Source organism: Amblyomma mixtum, chromosome 3 (assembly GCF_055824585.1).
Source record: "Amblyomma mixtum isolate Tamu chromosome 3, ASM5582458v1, whole genome shotgun sequence".
NCBI lineage: Eukaryota > Metazoa > Arthropoda > Arachnida > Ixodida > Ixodidae > Amblyomma > Amblyomma mixtum.
Genome location: NC_143014.1, coordinates 281405950 through 281429237, shown reverse-complemented (window position 1 = coordinate 281429237; position 23288 = coordinate 281405950). Strand labels below are relative to the sequence as shown.

Here is a 23288-nt window from a genome sequence, read left to right as displayed (position 1 = left end):
ACAACCTTGGACTTTAGTCAACCAAATGATCAGGCAGGCTTTCGTAAAGGATACTCGACAATAGACCACATTCACACTATCAATCAGGTGATAGAGAAATGCGCAGAATATAACCAACCCCTATATATAGCCTTCATTGATTACGAGAAAGCATTTGACTCAGTGGAAACCTCAGCTGTCATGCAGGCATTGCGGAATCAGGGTGTGGAAGAGTGTTATGTGAAAATATTGGAAGATATTTATAACGATTGCACAGCTACTATAGTTCTCCATAAAGTCAGCAATAAAATTCCAATACGGAAAGGTGTCAGGCAGGGAGACACGATCTCGCCAATGCTCTTCACTGCCTGCTTACAGGAGGTATTCCGGGGATTGGAATGGGAACAGTTAGGGATAAGAGTTAATGGAGAATACCTGAGTAATTTGCGATTCGCTGATGACATTGCCTTGCTAAGCCACTCAGGACAAGAACTGCAAAGCATGATCAACCAGTTAGACAGGCAGAGCAGAACGGTGGGGCTAAGAATTAACATGCAGAAAACCAAAGTAATGTTCAACAGCCTAGCAAGGGAACAGCAGTTCGCAATTGGTAGCGAGGTGCTGGAAGTAGTAAGAGAATATGTCTACTTAGGGCAGGTAGTGACCGCAGATCCGGATCATGAGAGGGAAATAACTAGAAGAATAAGAATGGGGTGGAGCGCATATGGCAGGTTCTCTCAGATCATGAATGGTAGCTTACCAATATCCCTGAAGAGAAAAGTATACAACAGCTGTATCCTACCGGTACTCACCTATGGGGCAGAAACGTGGAGGCTAACAAAGAGGGTTCAGCTTAAGTTAAGAACAACGCAGCGAGCTATGGAAAGGAAAATGATAGGTGTAACGTTAAGAGATCGGAAGAGGGCGGAGTGGGTGAGGGAACAAACGCGGGTTAATGACATCTTAGTTGAAATCAAGAAGAAGAAATGGGCTTGGGCAGGGCATGTAATGCGAAGGCAAGATAACCGCTGGTCCTTAAGGGTAACGGAGTGGATTCCAAGAGAAAGCAAACGTAGCAGGGGACGGCAGAAAGTTAGGTGGGCGGATGAGATTAAGAAGTTTGCGGGGATACAGTGGCGGCAACTGACAAAGGACAGGGTTAATTGGAGAGACATGGGAGAGGCCTTTGCCCTGCAGTGGGTGTAGTCAGGCTGATGATGATGATGATGATGGATGATGATATAATAAGTTGGGGAAGTCACATTGAAAAACTTAACAGATTTATTCAATGTTTCGACCAGGGACTGGTCTTTTTCAAGAATGATCATACAGTGCACGGACGCATCTTCTTATAGCAGTGAACATGGCACACAGAGGGCTTGAAAAAGAAAAAGTATCAGCAAATAACGAAAGATAAAAATTAAAGAAATGAAAAAAAAACAATAAAAATCAAAGGGAAAAGAGGAACACAGCCGAGAAAGGAAACCCAAACGCCAAGATGGTCCAGCAAAGGCGCGGCTTGAAAGAGGTGAAAGAGGGAGGCGGGCCTGGGCGGGCACGCGACTAGTTCAGAAGAGGGAAAAAACTTGGAGGTGGTTAACAAAAGAAGGTAAGTGCCTGCCAATTTTGTGCGTCAGTATGGCTTCTAGCCGCGTCTGTGTGGCCCGGCGCGACTTTAGAAGATAGCACGAGCACGCACAGGTTGCGGCTGCGCTTAAGTGTCTCCACACGGTGGCACGTGAGCCCCGTGTGGTTCGCATATGGTGACCACAAGGAAAGGTTCCTCGTTTGCAGGAGTGAAAAAAGCAATAAAAGAATAAATAAACACAGAAAATGGCACTGCGATGGCCAAAAGAAACAAAAAAAATAACACACACACGCAGAGGTGACATGAATGCACAGAATACACAGAATACACACATTTTTCAGGAGGAGATATGTGGGGAAATGTATATAAGCCCAAAAATGAAGTTAAAGACAGCGGCAGAGTGTTAGAAAGTGTAACAAAAAGACAAATTTCATCCCAGGGAACACCGCTTAGACTTAGCACAACAATATTAGAATAAATACAAATATCACGCGAAATAATAGAGGCGCCCAAAAATACAGTTCAAGAGTAGAAAAAATGTCCTAAGAAACAAAGTTTACCCAAACGCAGTGATCAGCAACAACCAAACGATAATAATGCGATGAATACACATGAGAGACGAGCGTCACAAAATTCATGCTTAACCACAACAGGAATAATTTCAGTACCTCGACCAGAAATGAAAGTGTTAGATACAGAACAAATCGTTACGCAACTGTCATCGTAATGGATTTAAGACACAACATTTTGGATGCAAAATAGTTCACAAGGAAAAGAAAAACAAACAAAACATTGCAGGAAGATTTAGCCGGAAAGGCAGGAGAGTTTGCCAGGGCTTTCATTAATACCAGCAGACAAGGTGTTAAATTTAAATATTAGATATGATTCACACGCTTCCCTGTCGTAATGTGTCTGGAAGCCAGATTGCAATATGGTGGCCTTGAACCTTCCAAATGAATGGCTTTTTGTCGTTACGTGTTTTGAAAGAGGCAGATCTGGCAGTGATCGTATTTGTGCTCTGTGGTTATTTATTCTCAATCGGAAAGGAGTTTCAGTTTGCCCAATATACTGAGCACGGCACATACCGCACTCGAAAAGGTAGACTACGTTGCTGGTGTCACAGTTGAAATCTCCTCGAATTTTGAATGAGAAAGACGACGCTGTGCTGTGAGCTTCTGTGACCTTATTTATCATTGGACAGAGTTTGCAGCGCGGTTTATTGCAATGTGTGCACCCTGAGACTTCACCGTTGTCTAGTTTCGAGGAGGTTACGGCATCTTTGATATTTTTTGCCCTTCGATATACGACACGGGGGGCTTCGGGAAGCAAGCGCTTCATTTTGTCGCTCTGAAGGAGAATGTTGTGATGTTTCTGAGAATAGGATTAACATTTGGTGCTGATGGAGAGTAGGTTAATATCAGATTAGTTGGGTAGTTCGTATGCGCAGTCTTGGTGCTATTTAGCATTGTACGGCGGTCTTGTGCTGCAGCTTTTTCCAAGGCATCGTCGATGATAGACCTCGGGTAGCGCTTTCGGACTAAATCCTTGCGGAGTATCTCACAGTTAGAAGCGAAGTCCTCTTCACGCGAGCCGATACGCTAAATCTCAGAGCCTGGCTATATGGTATTCCTTTCTTGCAATGTTTTACGTGGCTACTTTCGAAGTGCAAGTACTGGTGCCTGTCCGTTGGCTTCCTGAAAACGGAGGTGACAAGCTTGTTTTGCGAGATCTGAAGTTTGACGTCCAGAAAGCTGATCGTAGATGTCGAGTAGGTGTGGGAAAAAGAGATGCTTCTGTGAGCATTATTAAAGTTCATCGCTAACTTTAATAATGCTCACAGAAGCATCTCTTTTCCCGCGACAAAATGAAGCGCTTGCTTCCCGAACCCCCCCGTGTCGTATATCGGAGGGCAAAAATATCAAAGATGCCGTAACCTCCTCGAAATTAGACAACGGTGAAGTCTCAGGGTGCACACCTTGCAATAAACCGCGCTGCAAACTCTGTCCAATGATAAATAAGGTCACAGAAGCTCACAGCACAGCGTCGTCTTTCTCATTCAAAATTCGATTAGATTTCAACTGTGACACCAGCAACGTAGTCTACCTTCTCGAGTGCGGTATGTGCCGTGCTCAGTATATTGGGCAAACTGAAACTCCTTTCCGATTGAGAATAAATAACCACAGAGCACATATACGATCACTGCCAGATCTGCCTCTTTCAAAACACCTAACGACAAAAGGCCATCCATTTGGAAGGTTCAAGGCCACCATATTGCAATCTGGCTTCCATACACATCACGACAGGGAAGCGTGTGAATCATATCTAATATTTAAATTTAACACCTTTTCTGCTGGTATTAATGAAAGCCCTGGCAAACTCTCCTGCCTTTCCGGCTAAATCTTCCTGCAATGTTTTGTTTGTTTTTCTTTTCCTTGTGAACTATTTTGCATCCAAAATGTTGTGTCTTAAATCCATTACGATGACATTTGCGTAACGATTTGTTCTGTATCTAACACTTTCATTTCTGGTCGAGGTACTGACATTATTCTTGTTGTGGTTAAGCATGAATTTTGTGACGCTCGTCTCTCATGTGTATTCATCGCATTATTATCGTTTGGTTGTTGCTGATCACTGCGTTTGGGTAAACTTTGTTTCTCAGGACATTTTTTCTACTCTTGAACTGTATTTTTGGGCGCCTCTATTATTTCGCGTGATATTTGTATTTATTCTAATATTGTTGTGTTAAGTCTAAGCGGTGTTCCCTGGGATGAAAATTGTCTTTTTGTTACACTTTCTAACACTCTGCCGCTGTCTTTAACTTCATTTTTGGGCTTATATACATTTCCCCACATATCTCCTCCTGAAAAATGTGTGTATTCTGTGTATTCTGTGCATTCATGTCACCTCTGCGTGTGTGTGTTATTTTTTTTTTGTTTCTTTTGGCCATCGCAGTGCCATTTTCTGTATTTATTTATTCTTTTATTCCTTTTTTTTTCACTCCTGCAAACGAGGAACCTTATCATGTGGTCACCATATGCGAACCACACGGGGCTCACGTGCCACCGTGTGGAGACACTTAAGCGCAGCCGCAACTCGTGCGTGCTCATGCTATCTTCTAAAGTCGCGCGGGGCCACACAGACGCGGCTAGAAGCCATACTGACGCACACAATTGGCAGGCACTTACCTTCTTTTGTTAACCAACTCCAAGTTTTTTCCCTCTTCCGAACTAGTCGCGTGCCCGCCCAGGCCCGCCTCCCTCTTTCACCTCTTTCAAGCGGCGCCTTTGCTGGACCATCTTGGCGTTTGGGTTTGCTTCTCGGCTGTGTTCCTCTTTTCCCTTTGATTTTATTGTTATTTTTTTCATTTCTTTAATTTTTATCTTTCGTTCTTTGCTGATATATTTTCTTTTTCAAGCCCTCTGTGTGCCATGTTCACTGCTATAAGAAGATGCGTCCGTGCAGTATGATCATTCTTGAAATAGACCAGTCCCTGGTCGAAACGTTGAATAAATCTGTTAAGTTTTTCAATGTAACTTCCCCAACTTATTATATATTTAGTCAGTTGCCTTGAAGATTTTCTTATTCCTTATATATATATATATATATATATATATATATATATATATATATATATATATATATATATATATATATATATATATATATATATATATATATATAATAAAGGGGCTGCGAAACACTGCTTGTGGGATACCAGCTATACTTCAGGTGGATTCTTTATGTAACACAGATGCTGACTTAAAAGAATTACAGGAATCGATGCACAGGAACGTGAGTTATTCAATGAAGAAATTTCAAAATACAAGCAAACAAAATACAAGCTGCCCTCAACTCGATTTTGGCGGGGCTTCCCACTCCTACTTCGCTCTCCCAATGACGGCACCTGGCGCAACCAATCAAAACAGCCTGCCAGAGCACGTCGCGGAAGTTTGCACTCCATGGTTGCCTGCTCTCTGTAACTCGTTCTTGCTGAGACTGGCAGCGTCGTTTCCATGCCAGAGCCCCTGGTGGCGTATTTTTATTTTACTTGCTTTGCGGGGCTTTTATCTAAGACGAACAAGTTGTTTTTGTTGATCTAATATAAAGCCCCGACAGGTGACCAAATGTGTCTCTATTTATTCACACAATGTGAGTATATTTATTGTTTGTTCAATCATCAAGCTCGCGCCAGGTGACGTCATATCCGCTGCTAAAACCCGCCACTGTGTGGGAACACCATCAGAGCCATGAATTTGTTTTTGGGAGGACATTAAAATAGTAAAAAACGGAATATACGCGGTGTTACTGACGCTAATAGCGCCATTGTAACTCACTGTATGCGATCAACAAGCAAAACAGTCAACTAAGAATGTGTTTCTGGGCCCCTTTAAACACTCCGTGAGGGAAGGGATGGAGGAGGGAGTTAAAGAAAGTAAGAAAAATATTCACAGTAGCGGAGGACTCTGGATCAATTTCGACCGTGTACCTTGCACCTTGGTTTCATAAAACGAAAACTGCTTTCTGGAAATATTAGAAATACAAGCCCACTGCATAGATCAGACATCGAAGATAACCTCTGCAAAATACTAGAACCATGCTAGCCCCTGAAGAGCTGTAAAATTCAAATCAAATCCTGTGCGTTGTTTCCTTCGAGAAGCATTTTATGCTACGGATTGTGCATTCAAGGCGGTGCTGCAGCCCGGACTGCCAAGCGTCGACTGTAGTAACTGTAGCAAAGTGAGCACAGTCTTGCTTGCGAGAACTCCGAACTCGAAGGACGCCTCAGCTAGAAGTGCAGTGGCTGTGGAGCAAAATCTCGTAGCAGCAGTGGCAGACAGCACCGTGCTTCTTGACGTGACTATTTCTGAGACATGTGATGTGTCTGCCTGTGCAAGGGTGGTGGGTGTTTTCTCAAGTAAAAAATCTAGATGTTGAAAAAGTTGTATATTCTGTCATTCATGGGGGGGGGGGGATCCAGATGTATGGGCGGCCTAATGTGAAACACTATTCTCGTCTCTGTGTCGTTCAGCAAGGTCTTCTGCCTTGCCGATTTATGGCTCTAAATAGTGCTCTCCTCGCACAAGTGAAAATATTATCATGGCAAAATCTTTTTGGCAAATTTTTAATTGTTTGAGCACCTCTGAAAGTCAGCCTAATTATGAACTAATTATCTGATCTCGGTATCATTCTTTGTTTCCTTCGTATTATTGTCACTTGTATAAATGCGACAGCCTGTACATCTAAGGGAGCCAGTTACGAGCCGAACTTATAATTTTTTTCTAAGCGCTATTTTTGGCAACATATATCAGTAGTTGTTTCGCTGTTTGCCAGTGTGTATTTTTTTGCATTATTTTTATCAAACTGGCGAGGGAGGAAGAAATATGCCTCCTGGTTTGGTGCAGCTGAAAGCTAGAAAACACGCAGGAAATAAATCTAGCCTTTTTCAGTTCGTTCCAGATTTTAAGGGAGGGGGGAGGGTTCGGCTAATTAACCAAGAGTGATAATTACACCTAGGAATCGGGCAGTTCTAACTTTACCTGGGCACTCTCAGTGATGATTGTTATGATGTGTCTTTTCTAAGAGACTTGCATTAATATGTTTCTCGACAAGGGCTACGTCGTGTGGAAGTGAACTTTCAAAAAATATTTCATATATATTTTTAGAATGTGAGCCAAAATAGAAGTTTGGTAAGGTTGCAGATCAGCTACTGGTTTGCACATAGTTTGAAGTTCTCTTAAAGAACAAAAAATCGCCCTAACATTCATAGGTATTCTACACTTCTCGCCAGAGGAAAAGGACTAAGAAGGACCTTTATTGTAACTACCATCAAGACAGGTGTTACTGAAATATGCACTACCCCGTATTTTAAGGCGGATGCGTTTAATGCCTCATCGTTGTAAGCAGGAGTTGTCGACAGAAATGTCACACTTTTCAATTGGTCGTGACGTCATAGTGCGCAAATTTCAAACGAGGCCAATTGTACTTTGGCTAGTAACCGTCCAACCAATTAAAGGGATGGTATAGTGATGCTCCAAGTAAAATAAATAAATAAATAAAACTGAGTAGGAAATTGTTCGAGTTGGGGAATCGAACCAGGGTCTCCGGAGTGCGAGACGAGCGCGGTAACCACTCCGCCTTGCCAGTTCGTTGGTATCGAGTGAACAAAGGTGCGTCTAGTGAGTATGGTGACTTCGCTCTCTACCATCTTCCTCCCTCCCTTATGGCAAGGTTCAGGTTTCCGCCGAGATATGCGAGACAGATACATTTCCTTTCCTCAAAAACCGATAAACCAACAAGCATGGCGTAGAGCCGAACAGACGGTGGCGTTCTGTGGACTCCCTGGCAGCATTGCAAGACACTGTCGCGTTCCACTCTTAGAGGCGAAGTTTTATATCTTGACCACAAATCAGTGATACAAGCAGCAGCACCGTGCTTAAGGCTTTCGCCTCACCATACTTTATATCAACAAAGCGCCCCCCTCAATTTTTTCTCTAGTGTACATCTGTGGAAATTAATTTAGTTGCTCTTTCTCAAGCGTCTATAGTAATCATTTTAGTGGGCACGTCAAATGATATCAGATCTATGAATCAGCAAATGAAGTTCTTATTTTCACGTTGTTCAAAACGCACTGCACTAAAGTGCCTTGGACGGCATGGCGATCATCCGTGGCACTTGTCCACTCCGCCATTATCTATAGAAAAAGTACAAGCACACAGGAATCTGGAAGAGAGCCTGGGCTATGCCAGCAATTTTTCCCTTTAGCCTCCCTCGCCCTTTTTACTGAATGTACTGCCATTGCCAGATGATTTGCAGCAGCGGTAAAGTTAAAACAGTGTGAAGGCCTTGCTCACTTCACTTAAAAAGCTCTTTTGTATTGTACACCTTATTTGATACACAAATGTTTCACCCTTGATGTAGACATGAAGAAAAGGCCTTGGTGATTAATAAAAGAAAGTAGAAGCTAGAGTAGCTAAGAATTTTCCATATAGCAGCAGTGCAGAAATCGCGCATAAATGAGCAATTAGCTTGGTTTCTTGCTTTTGTGCGAGCTTTCATTTCGTTTCTGCTTTTTCTTTTGAAGTGAAGATGTCTGCTCGTAGAAGGTGCGCTTAGCCTTCTCCAAAAATCACTTGAAGTCATCCCTTATGCCTTCCACACCGTTTTAATCACCTGCTTTTCTGTACCTAACCACAAACGGCTGAGCACCTTGGCATTAACTTGGACTTGTGTTCGAGGTTCGACCCAGGTCTCATCAGGTGCTGATAAGCATAAGCCAACAAATGTAATAACTCCTCCAAATGTCCTCATAATATCCTCCGGGACAGTTGGAATCTCACAAAAAACTGCTCTGCATTGCTGCGTGCAGCACATGTGACCTTTTTCATTATATTTCTTTTTGTAGCTGCTCGTTCTAAGACACCCTGCAAAGAATAGGGAACTAACTGCCTTTTGAATTATAACAGAATGATTCCTTCCTGATCTGCCTTTTACAGTATTGATGTAGTTCTATGCTATGGTTCTTTTCTATTGAATTAATCTAGTTTTTACAATCTGCGGATTTTACATCTCATTTAATGCTGTTTATTTCTGCGTCCTTGTGCCCTGGATACTTACAGGTTAGGTTCTTAGTTCTTTTCTGCCTTTGTGAGTCAACCCTCTTTGCTTTCAATCTCGGCTCAACTTCAGCCCTTAAAGGGTCAGTCTACTGAATTTTATCGACCATATTTTCTTTGCGGCAACCGATAGCTCTTTACTCAAATTACCGTTTAGCCAGGTGTGGTGCCAAGAAGTGCAGTAGAACATTTTAAAATAGAATTTATTAATGTGGGAACACATCTGTACGAGATGGTAGTCTCATCTGGCAACCATCTGGATTTCCGCCGAGCGGCGACAAACATGGCGGCGCCCGTCGAAGCCGGACCTCTCGCTTCGGACTGAATTCTCGTTGTTGCTGCCTTTTTCAGTGCGTTCACTGGCCATAAATGGGGCGCCTGTCTTTCGCTTCGTCTCATCTCGCCTATAAGAAAACATATAAGAGATAAATTTGCTTTATTTTGATAATTAGAGTGACGATTCTGCCGCTCCTAGGCTTAAGTGGAGAGTCGGTTTGTTTGCAGCATTGGTTCCCGTCCTGACGACCAGATGGCGCCACTATAGGCTGAGTTTATTTTTGCGTCTCTGCTAGCATACGCTGAACTAAAAGTGGGAATGTGCCTGCGTTTTGCGTACGTGTAACTATAAATATTCATATGATTTACAGAAAAAGCGAGCGGTGCGCCTTCTACAGTTTACTAGAACAAAACGTGCGTTTCTCTGACATTGGGGCATACAAATGGTACGTAGTATATTCACTTATGCTTCTACAAAAAAAGGCTACCACTTTCTTGAACAAAATGAACGTTTGGGGTCGCCACCATGCTTTTTTACGCGACTTTTAACGGCGAAATAAAATATAAATTCCTGCCTAAACCGGGCGCAGACCCTTCGTTATTGATGTTATAGGGTGCCAACTACCAGAATGTGCCATTATTTATACACTCATCTCGGTGAGTAGACTGACCCTTTAAGCACAGAATCGCATTTACTAAAGTAAATCCCGGCGCCATTATCCCTTTCAAAATTCGTACCTCCTAGTATTACATTTGTTGTACACCCATAATGCCCTATGTTTCATTATATCGGCAACTCTTAAACTTTTTGGCCCAACAGACTACTCGCGCTTTTTCGTGCGTGTCTGTCGCTTGTTTATCCGTATCCCAAGATATTTATGTCTGGACTTTCAGTGTACTTTATGGCCTTATCTTGTAAATGAATCACTTGTATCATTGGAAAGCGCCACACCTGAATTATTTGTGCGAAAACTCAAACCATGCCTCTTTTGTCTCCTCGAAAAGTAACCAGAATTTGGAAATCTTCGTGTCTATGTGCTAACAGTACAATATCATCTGCATACATTAAACCATGGATTCGTAGTTCAAGAACCTTTTCGCCTAAACTGTACAGCAGATTATAACCTAGATTACTCTCTTCCCAGTCAAAAATTCATTCAGCCTATCGGTCTGAAGGCTGAAGGAACCCGTAATTTGGGCCTGTTGGGCCTGTTGTGATGGGCCTGTTGGGCCTGTTAGTGATGGGCCTGATGGTGATGGACCTGATGGTGATGGACCTGTCGGTGTCAGACCTGTTGGTTCTAATGGCGTCGGCCTGTTGGCACAGATCCTGCTTGCAGGTATAGGGATAGTGTTAGGCCTAATGAGGGACGCCAGTCCTAATGACGCACCATAGATAAGTTTTTTCATCACTCAGAAATGTGTGCTGCACATTGCGCATGATAACATAGCTTCTTCGATTAGTGCATCGCAAGCTGTTGCAAAAAGGCAGCGCCTGCTACTAATAATATTTTGCAATTAAGCTGGCCAAAAGGGTCTGTAATGCCCTACGATATATATACTGACAACCAGATTTAGGGCAAACGAAAGCTTTATTATAAAATAAAGAAACCTGTAAAGAGGAAGATGATCAGCAGTCAGAGCAGCAGAACCGAGGCTAGGCGCGAGACGAGAAGACGACGATCGGCAGCTGAAGCAGCAGAGCCGACGCGCGACGCGAGACGAGAGCGTGAACTGTTCCGGGACCGGACCTGTCCTTGCCCGCTCTAACCGGCCTTCACAACTGTCAATAAAGGCCGTTACATCTTGGTGGAGGTGCGGGGTAGCGGAGCGACGTCTTTTCGGATGATTTTGTTGAGGCGCCGGTAGTCAACGCAAAAGCGGATATAGCCGTCTTTCTTGGTGACAAGGACGACGGGGGAAGCCCAAGGACTGTGTGATGGTTGTATGACGCCACGCTGCAGCATATCATTGACCTGGGTGTCGATAACCTGGCGTTCGGTGGCCGAGACGCGATATGGGCGTTGGCGCAACGGCGAATAGGCGCCAGTGTCGATCCGATGGGTAACAGCTGAAGTGCGACCAAAACGGTGGTGAGAGAAGTCAAACGATGACCGAAACTTATCTAGCAGGGCCGCAAGCTGGGTCTTCTCCGGTGGCGAAAGATTTGCGTCGATTGAGCCCGCAAAGACGGCCTCGAGAACGGGATCAGGAGGCGGTGAGGAGGAAGTAAGTGAAGACACTTGCAGGCGGCAGGAGTCGTCCTCAGAAGGGTCCCAGGCGACGACGGAAGCGAAAGGCTGGACACATCCCAAGCATTCACCACGAAGAGTGGAGGGGCACAGGAATGGATTCGTCAGGGGCAAGGCGCTGCAGCCGGCTGAGACGGTAAGCACGGCGAATGGCAGGGGTAGACAGTAGCGAGAAGCAGAGGAGTCGGACGGGATGTAGATGACAGGGCCGTTGGATCCAGAGCCGCAATGAACAGAGGCGAGCACAGCAGAGCACGGCGGGATCATGACGTCATCAGCCACAGTCAGCTTGGAGCACAAGTTAGTGGAAGCGTTCACAGAGTCGTCGCCGAAGAGAAGAAGGGCGACTTCGGAACGAGCGCAGTCGATGACAACGTCATGTTGGGAGAGAAAGTCCCAGCCTAAGATGACTTCGTGAGACGGCCATGGGAAGACGATGAATTCAACAATATACAGAACGTCCTGAATAGTAACTCGGGCTGTACATGCCCCCAAAGGCGCAATAAGTTGCGAATTAGCGGCGCGAAGCATAAAACCATATAGCGGAGTCATCACTTTTCGTAACTGGCGGCACAATTTCTCACTTAGTACAGATACAGCAGCACCGGTGTCAACAAGCGCGAAAGCATCGGTGCCCTCCACAGAAACCGCGATCAAATTTGTCGGAGAAAGTCGAGGTCTTGAGCTTGGCGACGAGCAAGCAGTTCTTGCCTCCGGAACTGCGGGCACTAGTTTTCCGAAGGGGAAGAGGGACGACGGCGCATCGGGGAAACCGAGCGACGACGCGGAGATGGAGCACGGCGGCGAATAGACGGCCTGAGATCGGAGGAAGCAGTGGTCTCAGAAGGCGAAGTGCGGTGAAAAGGCTGGGGAGGGGCGTAGGCGTAACCTCGAGGGTCAGTATTGGCAGCAGGGGACAACACTTGGCGGCGGCAGGGACGCATCACATGGCCAGGAATGCCGCAGGCATAACAAATGGGTAAGGTGTCCGGTGTCCGCCATGGACGGAAACGTTGCGGTGGTGGCCAGGCAGGACGAAATGGTGTCGACTGCGGTGGATGCTGGTACGAAGCGAACGTTTCTGGGCGGGGACGCCTGACGGCTTCGGCGTAGGTAAGTGGCAAAATAAATTTATACATCATGACCTCCAATTTTTCGTTGTACGTCCCCCAGCTTCTGTGAGAGGTGCTTGCGCACGGCTTTCAGTCTCTTCTCTGCAAGCTCCTTTGGTATGTCTCCCATGTAGACATGAAACAGAGCTGCACAATAGAACACAAAATAGGCCACATTTGAACACAACTAGATACATGATAAATGCAAAAGTGAGATTCAGAATTACCACTCTCATTGTAAAAACACAGAAACGAATGTTCACCATTAAAGGGGCCATGAAGCCTACTTTCGTGCATACCCTTGTTGTAGCATTTAATTCCCAACACATTAAATTACAATACCCAAAACTTTCAGTTGATTCCGTGCGGCAGATATCTTTAAAACGATTTTCGTTTCCTTTGCGAACTGACTGCTTGTCTGGAAACCTCTGATTGCTGACGACACATGGGCCTACCCACTCCGCGTCTGCTGTGTGTTGTTGGATGCATTGAGATGCTTGCATGAAAACCAAAGACAGAGATTACTCGAAACAACGGGCAATGCTATTTATACATTCTGTGCAGATATGTCAATTACACTATCTTTGTCGCAGCAAGATCGGAGAACGCGCACAATGACTTGCCACCAGTCGTTGAGAACGCTAATTTCACAACCAAATAGATAAATCAGGTTACTGGCAGAACGGATCTTAGCGAGAGCCACACAAACAGTGTGGAGATCTCTGAAAGCGCTGTGATAGAGCCTGCATGAACAAACGTATGGGCATAACACACCTTGCAAAAACTAAACGTCACTTTTGCCCGACTTTGCAGTTTTGGCTGCAATAAGGACATTGCAGTTGTTACAAACCTCGGATACAATGAACAGGATCTCCATGACTATCACGCTTTCTGTAAGTGAGCGCGACTGTATTTGGCTGAAGCAAAGTTTGATTGCCTAGGTGTTACTCAAAGCAAAGAAAAAAAAAGCACTAGCACCTTTCAGAGAAGAGACTTTTTCCGGTGTAAGTGCCGGTTTCGCCTCTGTTCTGCCAAGAGACCGGCACTTATTTGAAAGCACGCCAGTCACGCTGCGGCTCTTCCGCTCATCAGGTGTCCAATACACCTGAGTAGCACCGCGGCAGAACATTGAGTCTGTTGGTGCTCTCAGGAGCATCTGCCAGGCACCAGGCTCCATCCAGAGCCCACTGCCTGCATAGACCTGCAGCAAACGTGGAGAATTTCACATTTGTACACATTAACAGCAATGAATCAAGGGATTTTAAATATTTCATAACTTAAAACAAACAGCTGAAAAACATAAAAATTATGTAGGCATGAATGCACTCTTTTACAGCGAGCAGTGTCCAAAATCAGTAGATTTTCTATTTCTAGCCTTATTATTCGAAAAAAAGAAATTGCTTGCGTGCAACATGAAATATATAGCACAATCTTCTGACAGTTCTAGCTTCTCTTCATTCCGAGTCAAATACCGCCAAAAGTTGAAATAATGTTCTCTGCCCTAATTCAAACAAACTTCAGAAATGAGAATAAATTTCACATACCAACAACTAGGCATACCTGACAGAACAAGGCAGCCTCCTCATGATCAATAATTATTTGTGTACTAATAATTTGCTCAGGACAAGAATAACTGCAGACCCATTATGGCATCGTCAGGTAATGAAGTACAAAAATGACAAATTAGAAATGCTGACCTGTGCCTTACATGATATTGTCTGAAAACCACACATCTATGCTTTGCACACTACCCTTTTCGGCACACTTACTGGGACTAGTATAAGTTTCTACTGTAAGCTAGCATCATCCTCTAAACTGTACCCATTTCACTATGTACCAGCCCCAATTTAATTAAGAATCATTCACTCACTCTACTACGGTATTTGATACACTATATGACTTAAGAACACGCACAATCACCTTTCCACCATCGCTAGCAGAACCTATCACAGTGTCCTGCCCACCAGGCAGCTGGAGCTGGCAGTCCGCGGCGCTCTCCATCTCCTCGGCTGAGCACACTTTTTTGACAAGAAAAGGAAGCACACAAACATCAATGCACCTCAGCAGCACATATAAGCAAAAAGCAAACTGAGTTCAGTTTGACATTGTGGGCTATCAAGTAAATGAAAAAAATTAAGTATTTTGCTCTCAAGGTAACAGTGAAAGCTTTGCACAGTAGAACCTCGCTGCTGAGTTGATGGGTGCTGCATTTTCCTGGCTGCTACACATTGTAGTGGTCTAGATCTGGCATGATGATAATAGGGTTCCATGCATTGTTCGTTGCATTGTAACTTCGGCCACATTCCTACACAGTAATACTTGTGAAATAACACCCCATGTCAGCCTAAATGAGAAACGGTGGCGTTCATATGTTTACTTCTAAAGCGGCTTTACTTGGCCTGGCATGTCTAGCACCACTGTGTTAGGCAGACGGCATTCAGACAGGCTGTGCCATCATCATCAACAGTGGTTGCACTTTTTTGAAGCAGTAGCTTCACTGCTACAGGTGCACGGCTGAGATCGCCATGTACGCAACATGACCTTCAAGTCTGCCACAAATAAAATAAACAAACAAATAACCCTCACAATCAGCGGGATTCAAACTCAGGTCCATTGGGCGAGAGCCAGGTGCGCTAACCACTAAGCTTCCGACCCACGGTGTGACAATTCAATAAAACTGGAGATATACAGGGTGTCCCAGCTAAAAGTAACCAAGCTTGTTAAAAAGAGGATGATCCCTAGCCGAGTGAGACCAACTGAGGGTTGTTGATGGTCGTGTGTCCTAGTCTACAGTATTTTTTTATTATGCAAACGTGATTAATTAGCAAAGACTAATTAGCTAACTTTTTAATTATTGCTTTCAGGAAGAAATTGTCAATGCAGGAGTTGTAGATCCCATAGAAAAATAATCGTTTGCCTTGTTTGCAGCTAAGTACCACTGATACAACTTTTATCTGACTTAAAAGAAAGCCCGCGAAATACAAAAAGAACCACGTGATAGGGAAGCAGTTACAGCGCTCCCAAACGAGCGATCAAGCAACGACATCCGCTTATGTTTGCAACGCTGTCCCGAACAGCTTTTGGCTTCTTGAGGAGGTGGCGAGATATGCGCCAGGAACTGCTTATGCGTCATGGAAAGTGAGCGGGTGCTGCTTTGCAAGGAAGTGAAGCGCGGCTCGCATGGAGCGCTTTTTCACGCGTAACCTCGCCTCGAGTGATAGGAATGTGGCCGTGCCGCTAACTTGCACCGTCACGCGCTGAAGAAACGGTCGCCCTAGCGCCGATGCGAGAGTTAATTGCGTATATCTCGCAACCATCACAAAACTCCGAACCCCGTTCGGGACAACATTGCAAAGATAAGCGAATGTCTTTGCTTGGCTGGTTGTCTGGGAGCGCTGAAACTGGTTCCCTATCACGTGGCTCTTTTTGTATTTCGCGGGCTTTCTTTTAAGTCAAATAAAAGAAGCTGTATCAGTGGTACTTGGCTGCAAACACGGCAAACGGTTATTTTTCTAAGGGATCTACAACTCCTGCATTGACACTTTCTTCCTGAAAGCAATAATTAAAAAGTTAGCTAATTAGTCTCTGCTAATTAATGATGTTTGCATAATAAAAAAAAATACTACAGACTAGGACACGCGACTGGCAACAACCCTCAGATGGTCTCACTCGGCTAGGGATCATCCTCTTTTTTATAAGCTTCGTTACTTTTAGCTGGGACACCCTGTATATAGATAGATAGATAGATCTTTATTTAGACAACAAGGTCTCGGATGCAGGGGCAAAAGGCAGATGCACTCTGCCTGACGGGGCCCAAGCACCCGACACAATGCTCACGACAAGCGGCAAAAGAAGCAAGAGCTTCATACACTCTCATTACAAAAAACAACACATAATTATACAAGGTAAAAGTAGGAGGAAGGTGCATACTTTTGCAATGACATAATTAAAGTAAATATTTACAAGACACATCACAACAAAAAAAACACGAGAATTCAAAGAGTTGACGGAAAAACAGGGACATCAAGAATTTTAATCATTCGGGCGAGAAAGGAGGTAAGCTTTAGCATTTCTATTGAATGACTTTTGGGAAACAGATTTCTGAATAATTTCTATGGCCTGTGTATGTTTATTTAGAAGACTGGGAATTAAATATGAAAGCATTTCGGTTCCATAGTTAGTCCTTACAAATGGTACTCTGTAACTGACGTGCCTTAATTTATAAGGCGCGTCACTACTAGAGTTTAATTGAACATATTTAGTGGGATGATGTTTGAAATCGTTAAACACATAAGAAAGCAGTTTCAACTCAAATAATTCATTGACTTTTAAAATAGAATGCTGAGAGAAGTACAAACCTGTATGATCATTGTATGCAAGGTTTTCGACATATCGTATTGCTTTTTTCTGTAATGTTATCAGCCTCGTGAGGTTAGTTTTCGTTGTAGATCCCCAAACAAGTAAACAATAATGAAGATGTGATTGAATTAGGGTATAATATAACTGCCACTTCAGCCATTTCGGAACAAGGTCTCGAAGTTTATATAATACACATAATGACCTTGATATGCTGGCATGAATCTTATTAATATGCAGGGTCCAACTCAAGTGTTCTTCAAAGATTATGCCTAAAAATTTGTAGGAAGAAACACGCTCAATTACGCTATTTTTGAATGTAAGATTAATTTCACTGTTATCAGGCTTGTTACGTGCCTTAAATACAATAAGCTTTGTTTTATTAACATTTAACTCTAGTTTATTTATATTCAACCATAAAGACAATTCTTGTAACCATGCATTTGCCTCAGCCTGAATATTACTAAGATGCATGCCAGAAAAAAATACACTGGTATCATCTGCATATAAAATTATTGTGGGAGTTCGAGGGATGGCTATTATATCGTTGATATAAAGAATGAAAAATACTGGACCCAAAATAGACCCTTGTGGGACACCGTATATTAATTGACCAGGTTGTGATTGATGACCATTCAAACATGTATACTGAACGCGACCGGAAAGATAAGTACGGATCAGATTTAAGGCAACTCCTCGAATGCCGTGCTTCTTGTATACTAACTGCTAGGTTACACAGCCGCTCATGCAATATCATGGTAATTTGTGATTCGAGCTATTCATGATTGATCAGTGACAGGCGATTTCGAGAGGAGTTTGAAGAGGAATAACAAGAGGAAGACGAAGAATACAAAGAGGAAGATTAGCGCTCCACACGCAGAAAATCTAACACCACGGGTATAGGAAAAAATCAGCTGTGGTTTAGCTTCGGTCAAACCTGGTGAGAAGCGGTAGTTTCACGTAGCTACGTGCGGCAAAGTCCAAAGAAACAACAATCTTTCAACAAGCCGAGAAACTAGAAACAAACAAAGCTTTGCAAAGCGCAGCCACATGAAGCTACCGCTTCTCGCCATGTTTAATCAGAGCTAAACCACAGCTAATTTTTTCTTCACCTATCCTTTTTTCTTTGTAATTGTGCTGCTAGTGTTAGTGTGGCTGGCGCGATTGATTTTGTCCTTCCGCACCTCATCACATCTTTTTGTGACTTCTGGATGCACACAGCAGTGGCAACAAAGAGGAAGAGGGCTAGCCTCCGCTGGAACCAACCATTATGTTGGCTGTAGCGGCATTAGACATTCTCAGAAAGTATGTTTACAACGATCGCAACAGCCACATAGCCCCGTAAATTCTGGAGAAATGAGTAGTCCTCACCGGACATAAGAAACTGCAGCAGACAATGCTGCATGATTTTTTCAAGTGCCAGCACTACAATAAATGTGTTTAGTTCTTCATTCCTGTCATTTTTAAATTTGTCCTACTTCCTGTCTCTAATGTTTCCTCGCTCTTGCATTTTTTTTTGTAGCAAGAGCTATTGGTCGCAAAGTAGCATTTTCACTGCGGCGGTGGTCACGCCGTGGTCACGCCGTGGTCACACCGCTTCTTGCGCCGTTGCCTAGCAACCGTTGCCAGATGGAGCCACACCATCTGGTGCAACGTCAGAGGAGGAGGAGAGCCAGAGATAGCAGCAGGCACAGCAAGAGACCTCCCAAGTCTACGTACGCATTCACTGGACACCCAGACATCACGCACAAGGGACCGGGAACAGGACTGCCCACGAGGCTGCTGGCGCGCAGCTAGAGGAAGACCGTCGGCATTGCCTTAACGTGAGCCGACCAACTCGGACCACCCTTATTGTTCTCCCATCCCGCTCATAATACCTGATTATCATCACACGCCTTTAACAAGAGCAGAGGGGTTTGTCGTGGGACTTTGTCCCAGACATTACTCCATCCATTCCTTCTGGCCTTTCTCGCCCGGCCCAAGTTCTCGCTCACAAGGTGCGAGCCGGTGCAGCGTACACCCCGGACATCCCGAGTCGATGGCACCGAACCAGGATCGGCTGCCCCAATTGCCCTGCTGACTCTGTTGATTTGCACCACCTGATCTGGACCTGTCCTGGCACTACGAGCCTCTGCGCCTGCTACACCTCTGCCTACCACATCCAGACATACGAAGACTGGACGGCCCCCAGTACCGACGCCAAGCGCAAGCTCAGTGCCCTGCTAGACTTCATGTCAGAGATCGACACCCTCACCTTCACCTAACCAACCCACTTCCCCCTTAGGCCTCAGGTCATCCTTGTGATTAAAGATTTATGAATGAATGAGCAGCAGGCACACGTAGCGGCCTGTATAAGAGGGCGGTTCGTTGAAGCTGTTGTGGCCAGAGATGGAGAGCGAGTCGGAGAGGCTGAAACAAACCAGGCTTAGCTGTGGGAACGAAACAAGGCGAAGGCGACAAGACCGAGGAAGAACGCGCAGAACGTCTGAATAAGCGACGCCGTGAAGATGCAGCTCGACGAGTTCGCCTAGCCTCTGAAGGTCCATTACCTCTCGCTACGTATGTCTGGCATAGCTGAGCTAAGCCACAGCCAATTTTTTTTAGTCCCGTGAGGAGTACATCAGCAGGGTTATGCTGTATTAAAACTTGTAGAAACATTAATACTATGAGAAACACATCTCAGTGAAGAGTTGATCGGCTGCTACACTAACACTGATGGCTAAAAAGATAACTGGTGAAATAATGAGGGCTAAGTGACAAGTGACCACCGTGGCCGCAGTGGCTCAGTGGTTATGACGCTTGGCTGCTGACCCAAATGACGCGAGTTCGATCCAGCTGCGGCAATGGAATTTCGATGGAGGCGAAGTTCCAGGGGCCCGTGTGCTGTGCGATGTCAGTGCACGTTAAAGAACCTCAGCTGGTCGAAATTTCCGGAGCCCTCCACTACCACGTCCCTCATAGCCCGAGTCACATTGGGACGTTGAACCCCCATAAACGAGCCTTAAAGACACAGCAGAACACTGCGGAGCGAGAGCAGTTCAGAAAAATCGCATATCCTGCCAAAAATGAAAGGGGCAGTACAGCAAGCCTCATAGGCAATGAAAAAAGAAAAAAAAAGACGTCAGGTTCAATTAACTGCGCATCTGCTGAAGGACAGCGGGAACACTGTGCCAGAAAACTTTTCAACCTGTACACGGTACAACGCCTAACAACTTTGAATGTACCAGACGACCAGAATAATGCCAATATATTTTGTTAATTCACAAGAAAGCGGATGTCAATCATTTAAAAAGCTTTTAATTATTAGATAACTACGGGAAAGAAACATGAAGCTTAATGAAAAGGCTTGAAATGCAACTGAAGGCAGGACGGCAAGCTATCGAAAGGTATAGATGTAATCACACAGTAGAGTAGGAGAGCGACACAAAGTAGAGATAATAAGTACAGAAAGAAATGGGGCCTGGGAAGGGTATGTAACCAATTTCAAGACAAGGTAAATGTAGCACATGAAGTCAAAGTTAGGGTCACAGCAGAGATGGTGGAAGGATGAGAGTAGAAGTTTCAGGGGATAAGGCGCCCTCAAGGGGCACAGGACAAGGTTAACAGGCGCTCATTGGACAAATCCTTTGTTTGCAGTGAACATTTTCTTAGGCCGATTTGATTATGAAAAATAAAAAATGGCATGCATCACAAGAAGGTTCGCTCACCAAACTCGTCTGGCCCACTGCCACTCGCCCCATCGATGGATGTCATTGCTGGGGCAGTTCTGTGAATTAGGTATAGTTAGAGTTCATGTCCTTACACCAAAATGCACATCAAAGGTATCGTAAAAACCCGCGTATAATACGAGGTTTTTTTCCCATAATTAGCGTCCTAAATTTCCGCCTCGTACTATTTGCGAATCCGAACAAAAATTTTTGAAGTTGCTCGATGTTTTGGTTTCGTTTTTGCGGCATGGCTATGGCTTGGCTTCGCTATTGGCGCATAGCTACGGCTTGGCTTCGTTACTCTCGACAAACGACGTCACGACGTCGTTTCTTTGTTGATCCGTTGGGTGCGCCAGGGGGTCGCGGTGTGCCGTGCGCCTGTTGACAACGCACGTGCTCGCATGTAAGGCACACTCCGTGAAGTGGATATTGTTTTAGAGAGCACGATGTCACGGTCTCGAAAACCGTACTCGGCTACTTTCAAGCGATTTTGGCTGCGGAGAACATCGGCAACGGTGCGGCCGGGAGGCAGTTTGGTGTCGTCGAAGGAAGCATTCGTGGATGGCCACAACAGAAAGAAGCCCTTTTCGCGTGCAGCGGAACGCGACAAAGCTTTCGCGGCCGTTTGATGGTTGTGTAAACAAACCGTTCAAGGACGCAGTCAGGCGGTGCTACGCAGAGTGGATGCGCTCAGGTGAGCCTGCAGTGACGCCAACCGGGCGGCTGAAGCGGGCTTAAGAAGTGCGGCATCTCGAACGCCCTCGATGGCACGGAAGATGAGTACATTTGGGATGATTTGCGGACAAAGAAATGTTCAAAGAAAGCGCTACTGAAGAACAAAGTAATTGAAGTGAAGTGCGGGATGCGATTTGAATAAATGTCTTCTATGAGCTTGTGTTACTCGTATTATACGCGGGTGAAACTTTTTTTCCCATTTCGCGTCTCTAAATCTTAGCCCCGTATTATATTCGGGTTCGTATTATACGCGGGTTTTTACTGTATATTCACACAACGGATGAGGTCGCAAAAAGATCTATAGCATCACCTCAAGTAAAGGCAGTGTCCGCATGCGGAAAGCATTCACACGAGATGAAAACAGCAGATCTTGTCCTAATAGAAAAAAAAACGCCCTCCTATTTCCATCTGCAGACACCAATTGGTTGGCGTCAATTCGTGACGTCAAGCCACATAATGCACAGTTCACCCTGAAGATTTGCAATTCAGTCCACCGTGTGAATTCACCTTAAGATGACTTCCAAGAGCACTTACTTTAAGCTCTAAGATATAAATGCATGGTGACACCTACAACATGTAATTTGATGAAGTAGCTTAGCTAAGAAAAAAGGGATGAGCAGCACACATGTGAGCTACTCAGGAACAAGAACCAGAGCTAATGTTTTAAACAGTTACTAGGCACATTACCATAGCATGAAAATGCGCACACACCTCTCAACTGGCATGTTATAAATACAAAACACTTCAGTAAACTATCTACACAACAATAGCACACCTTGAAAACATACACCACCTGGACTTTGTGTTTCCCAAATATAAGACATTCATTTTGTGCACAAAATTGCAACAAATAAACAAAGTAGCAGTGCCACCTAATTGGCCATTTAGAAACAAGGAGCAGAGGTATTATGAACAGCAGAGTTAGTTGTTGGGCTGGTTAGCATCACTGATTTAAGTTCATAGTTTTCCAGCCCTACGGAACACACACACACATACATGAGCCGCCACGGCAGTTCAGTGGTTATGGTGCTCGGCTGCTGGCCTGTTAAGACACGGGTTCTATCCTGGCTGCGGTGGTTGCATTTCGTTGGAGGCAAAATGCTAGAGGCCCGTAAATGCAAACTGCATGCAAGAGATCTAAAGAATGAGGACAGGTTCCAAACTTGTCAAGCACTGCAGTGATTGTACAGAGATTTTCAAGTGTGAAGATCCTTAGCAGAAGCAAGCCACTTGTGAAGGGACAGAGACGTATCATATTAAAAAAGCTGGTTCACAATGTGCGAGATAAACTTCAGTTGTATCATATAACACAGAAATGATGTTTCTTTCATAGTTTTTATGATAAAGGTGTGATAAGTTTGTTCTTTTCCTGCTCCGCTGGTCTGAAGGCATTTAAGCAGTGTCTGCGCCGTTAAATAACCAATTGTCAGTGAGTGCTGTGTTTTATCCTTCTTCCCAACTTCAGTAAAACGGCAAGTTACATACTTGAAGAAAACACAGGTGCTGACTAGCAACTGAAGGTTTATTGAAAAGTAACACATAAAATATACTCTCTTCACAACCAAGAGAGTGCATGAGCTGCGCAAACAACACTGATAACCTGTCAACTTCAGTCATGGTGGTCAAGATTCAACAATTCACAGCCATGAACGGCCATCCATCCTTGTTAA

The 23288-nt window shown here is 44.5% G+C and overlaps 1 protein-coding gene and 1 pseudogene across 1 annotated transcript; one reads left to right on the top strand and one right to left on the bottom strand.

The window, feature by feature from the left end:
* The window catches only part of LOC149355031 (calsyntenin-1-like), a 149471-nt pseudogene that overhangs the window by 43867 nt on the left and 82316 nt on the right, over positions 1–23288 (top strand).
* Positions 12829–23157, bottom strand: LOC149355034 (uncharacterized). Its single transcript, XM_089583599.1, has 5 exons — positions 21929–23157; positions 20884–20942; positions 14741–14838; positions 13799–14021; positions 12829–12967 (listed from the first exon to the last, which is right to left on the bottom strand). Exons 1-5 carry the CDS (start codon positions 21961–21963, stop codon positions 12840–12842), a joined length of 543 nt encoding a protein of 180 aa, XP_089439725.1. The 5' UTR covers positions 21964–23157; the 3' UTR covers positions 12829–12839.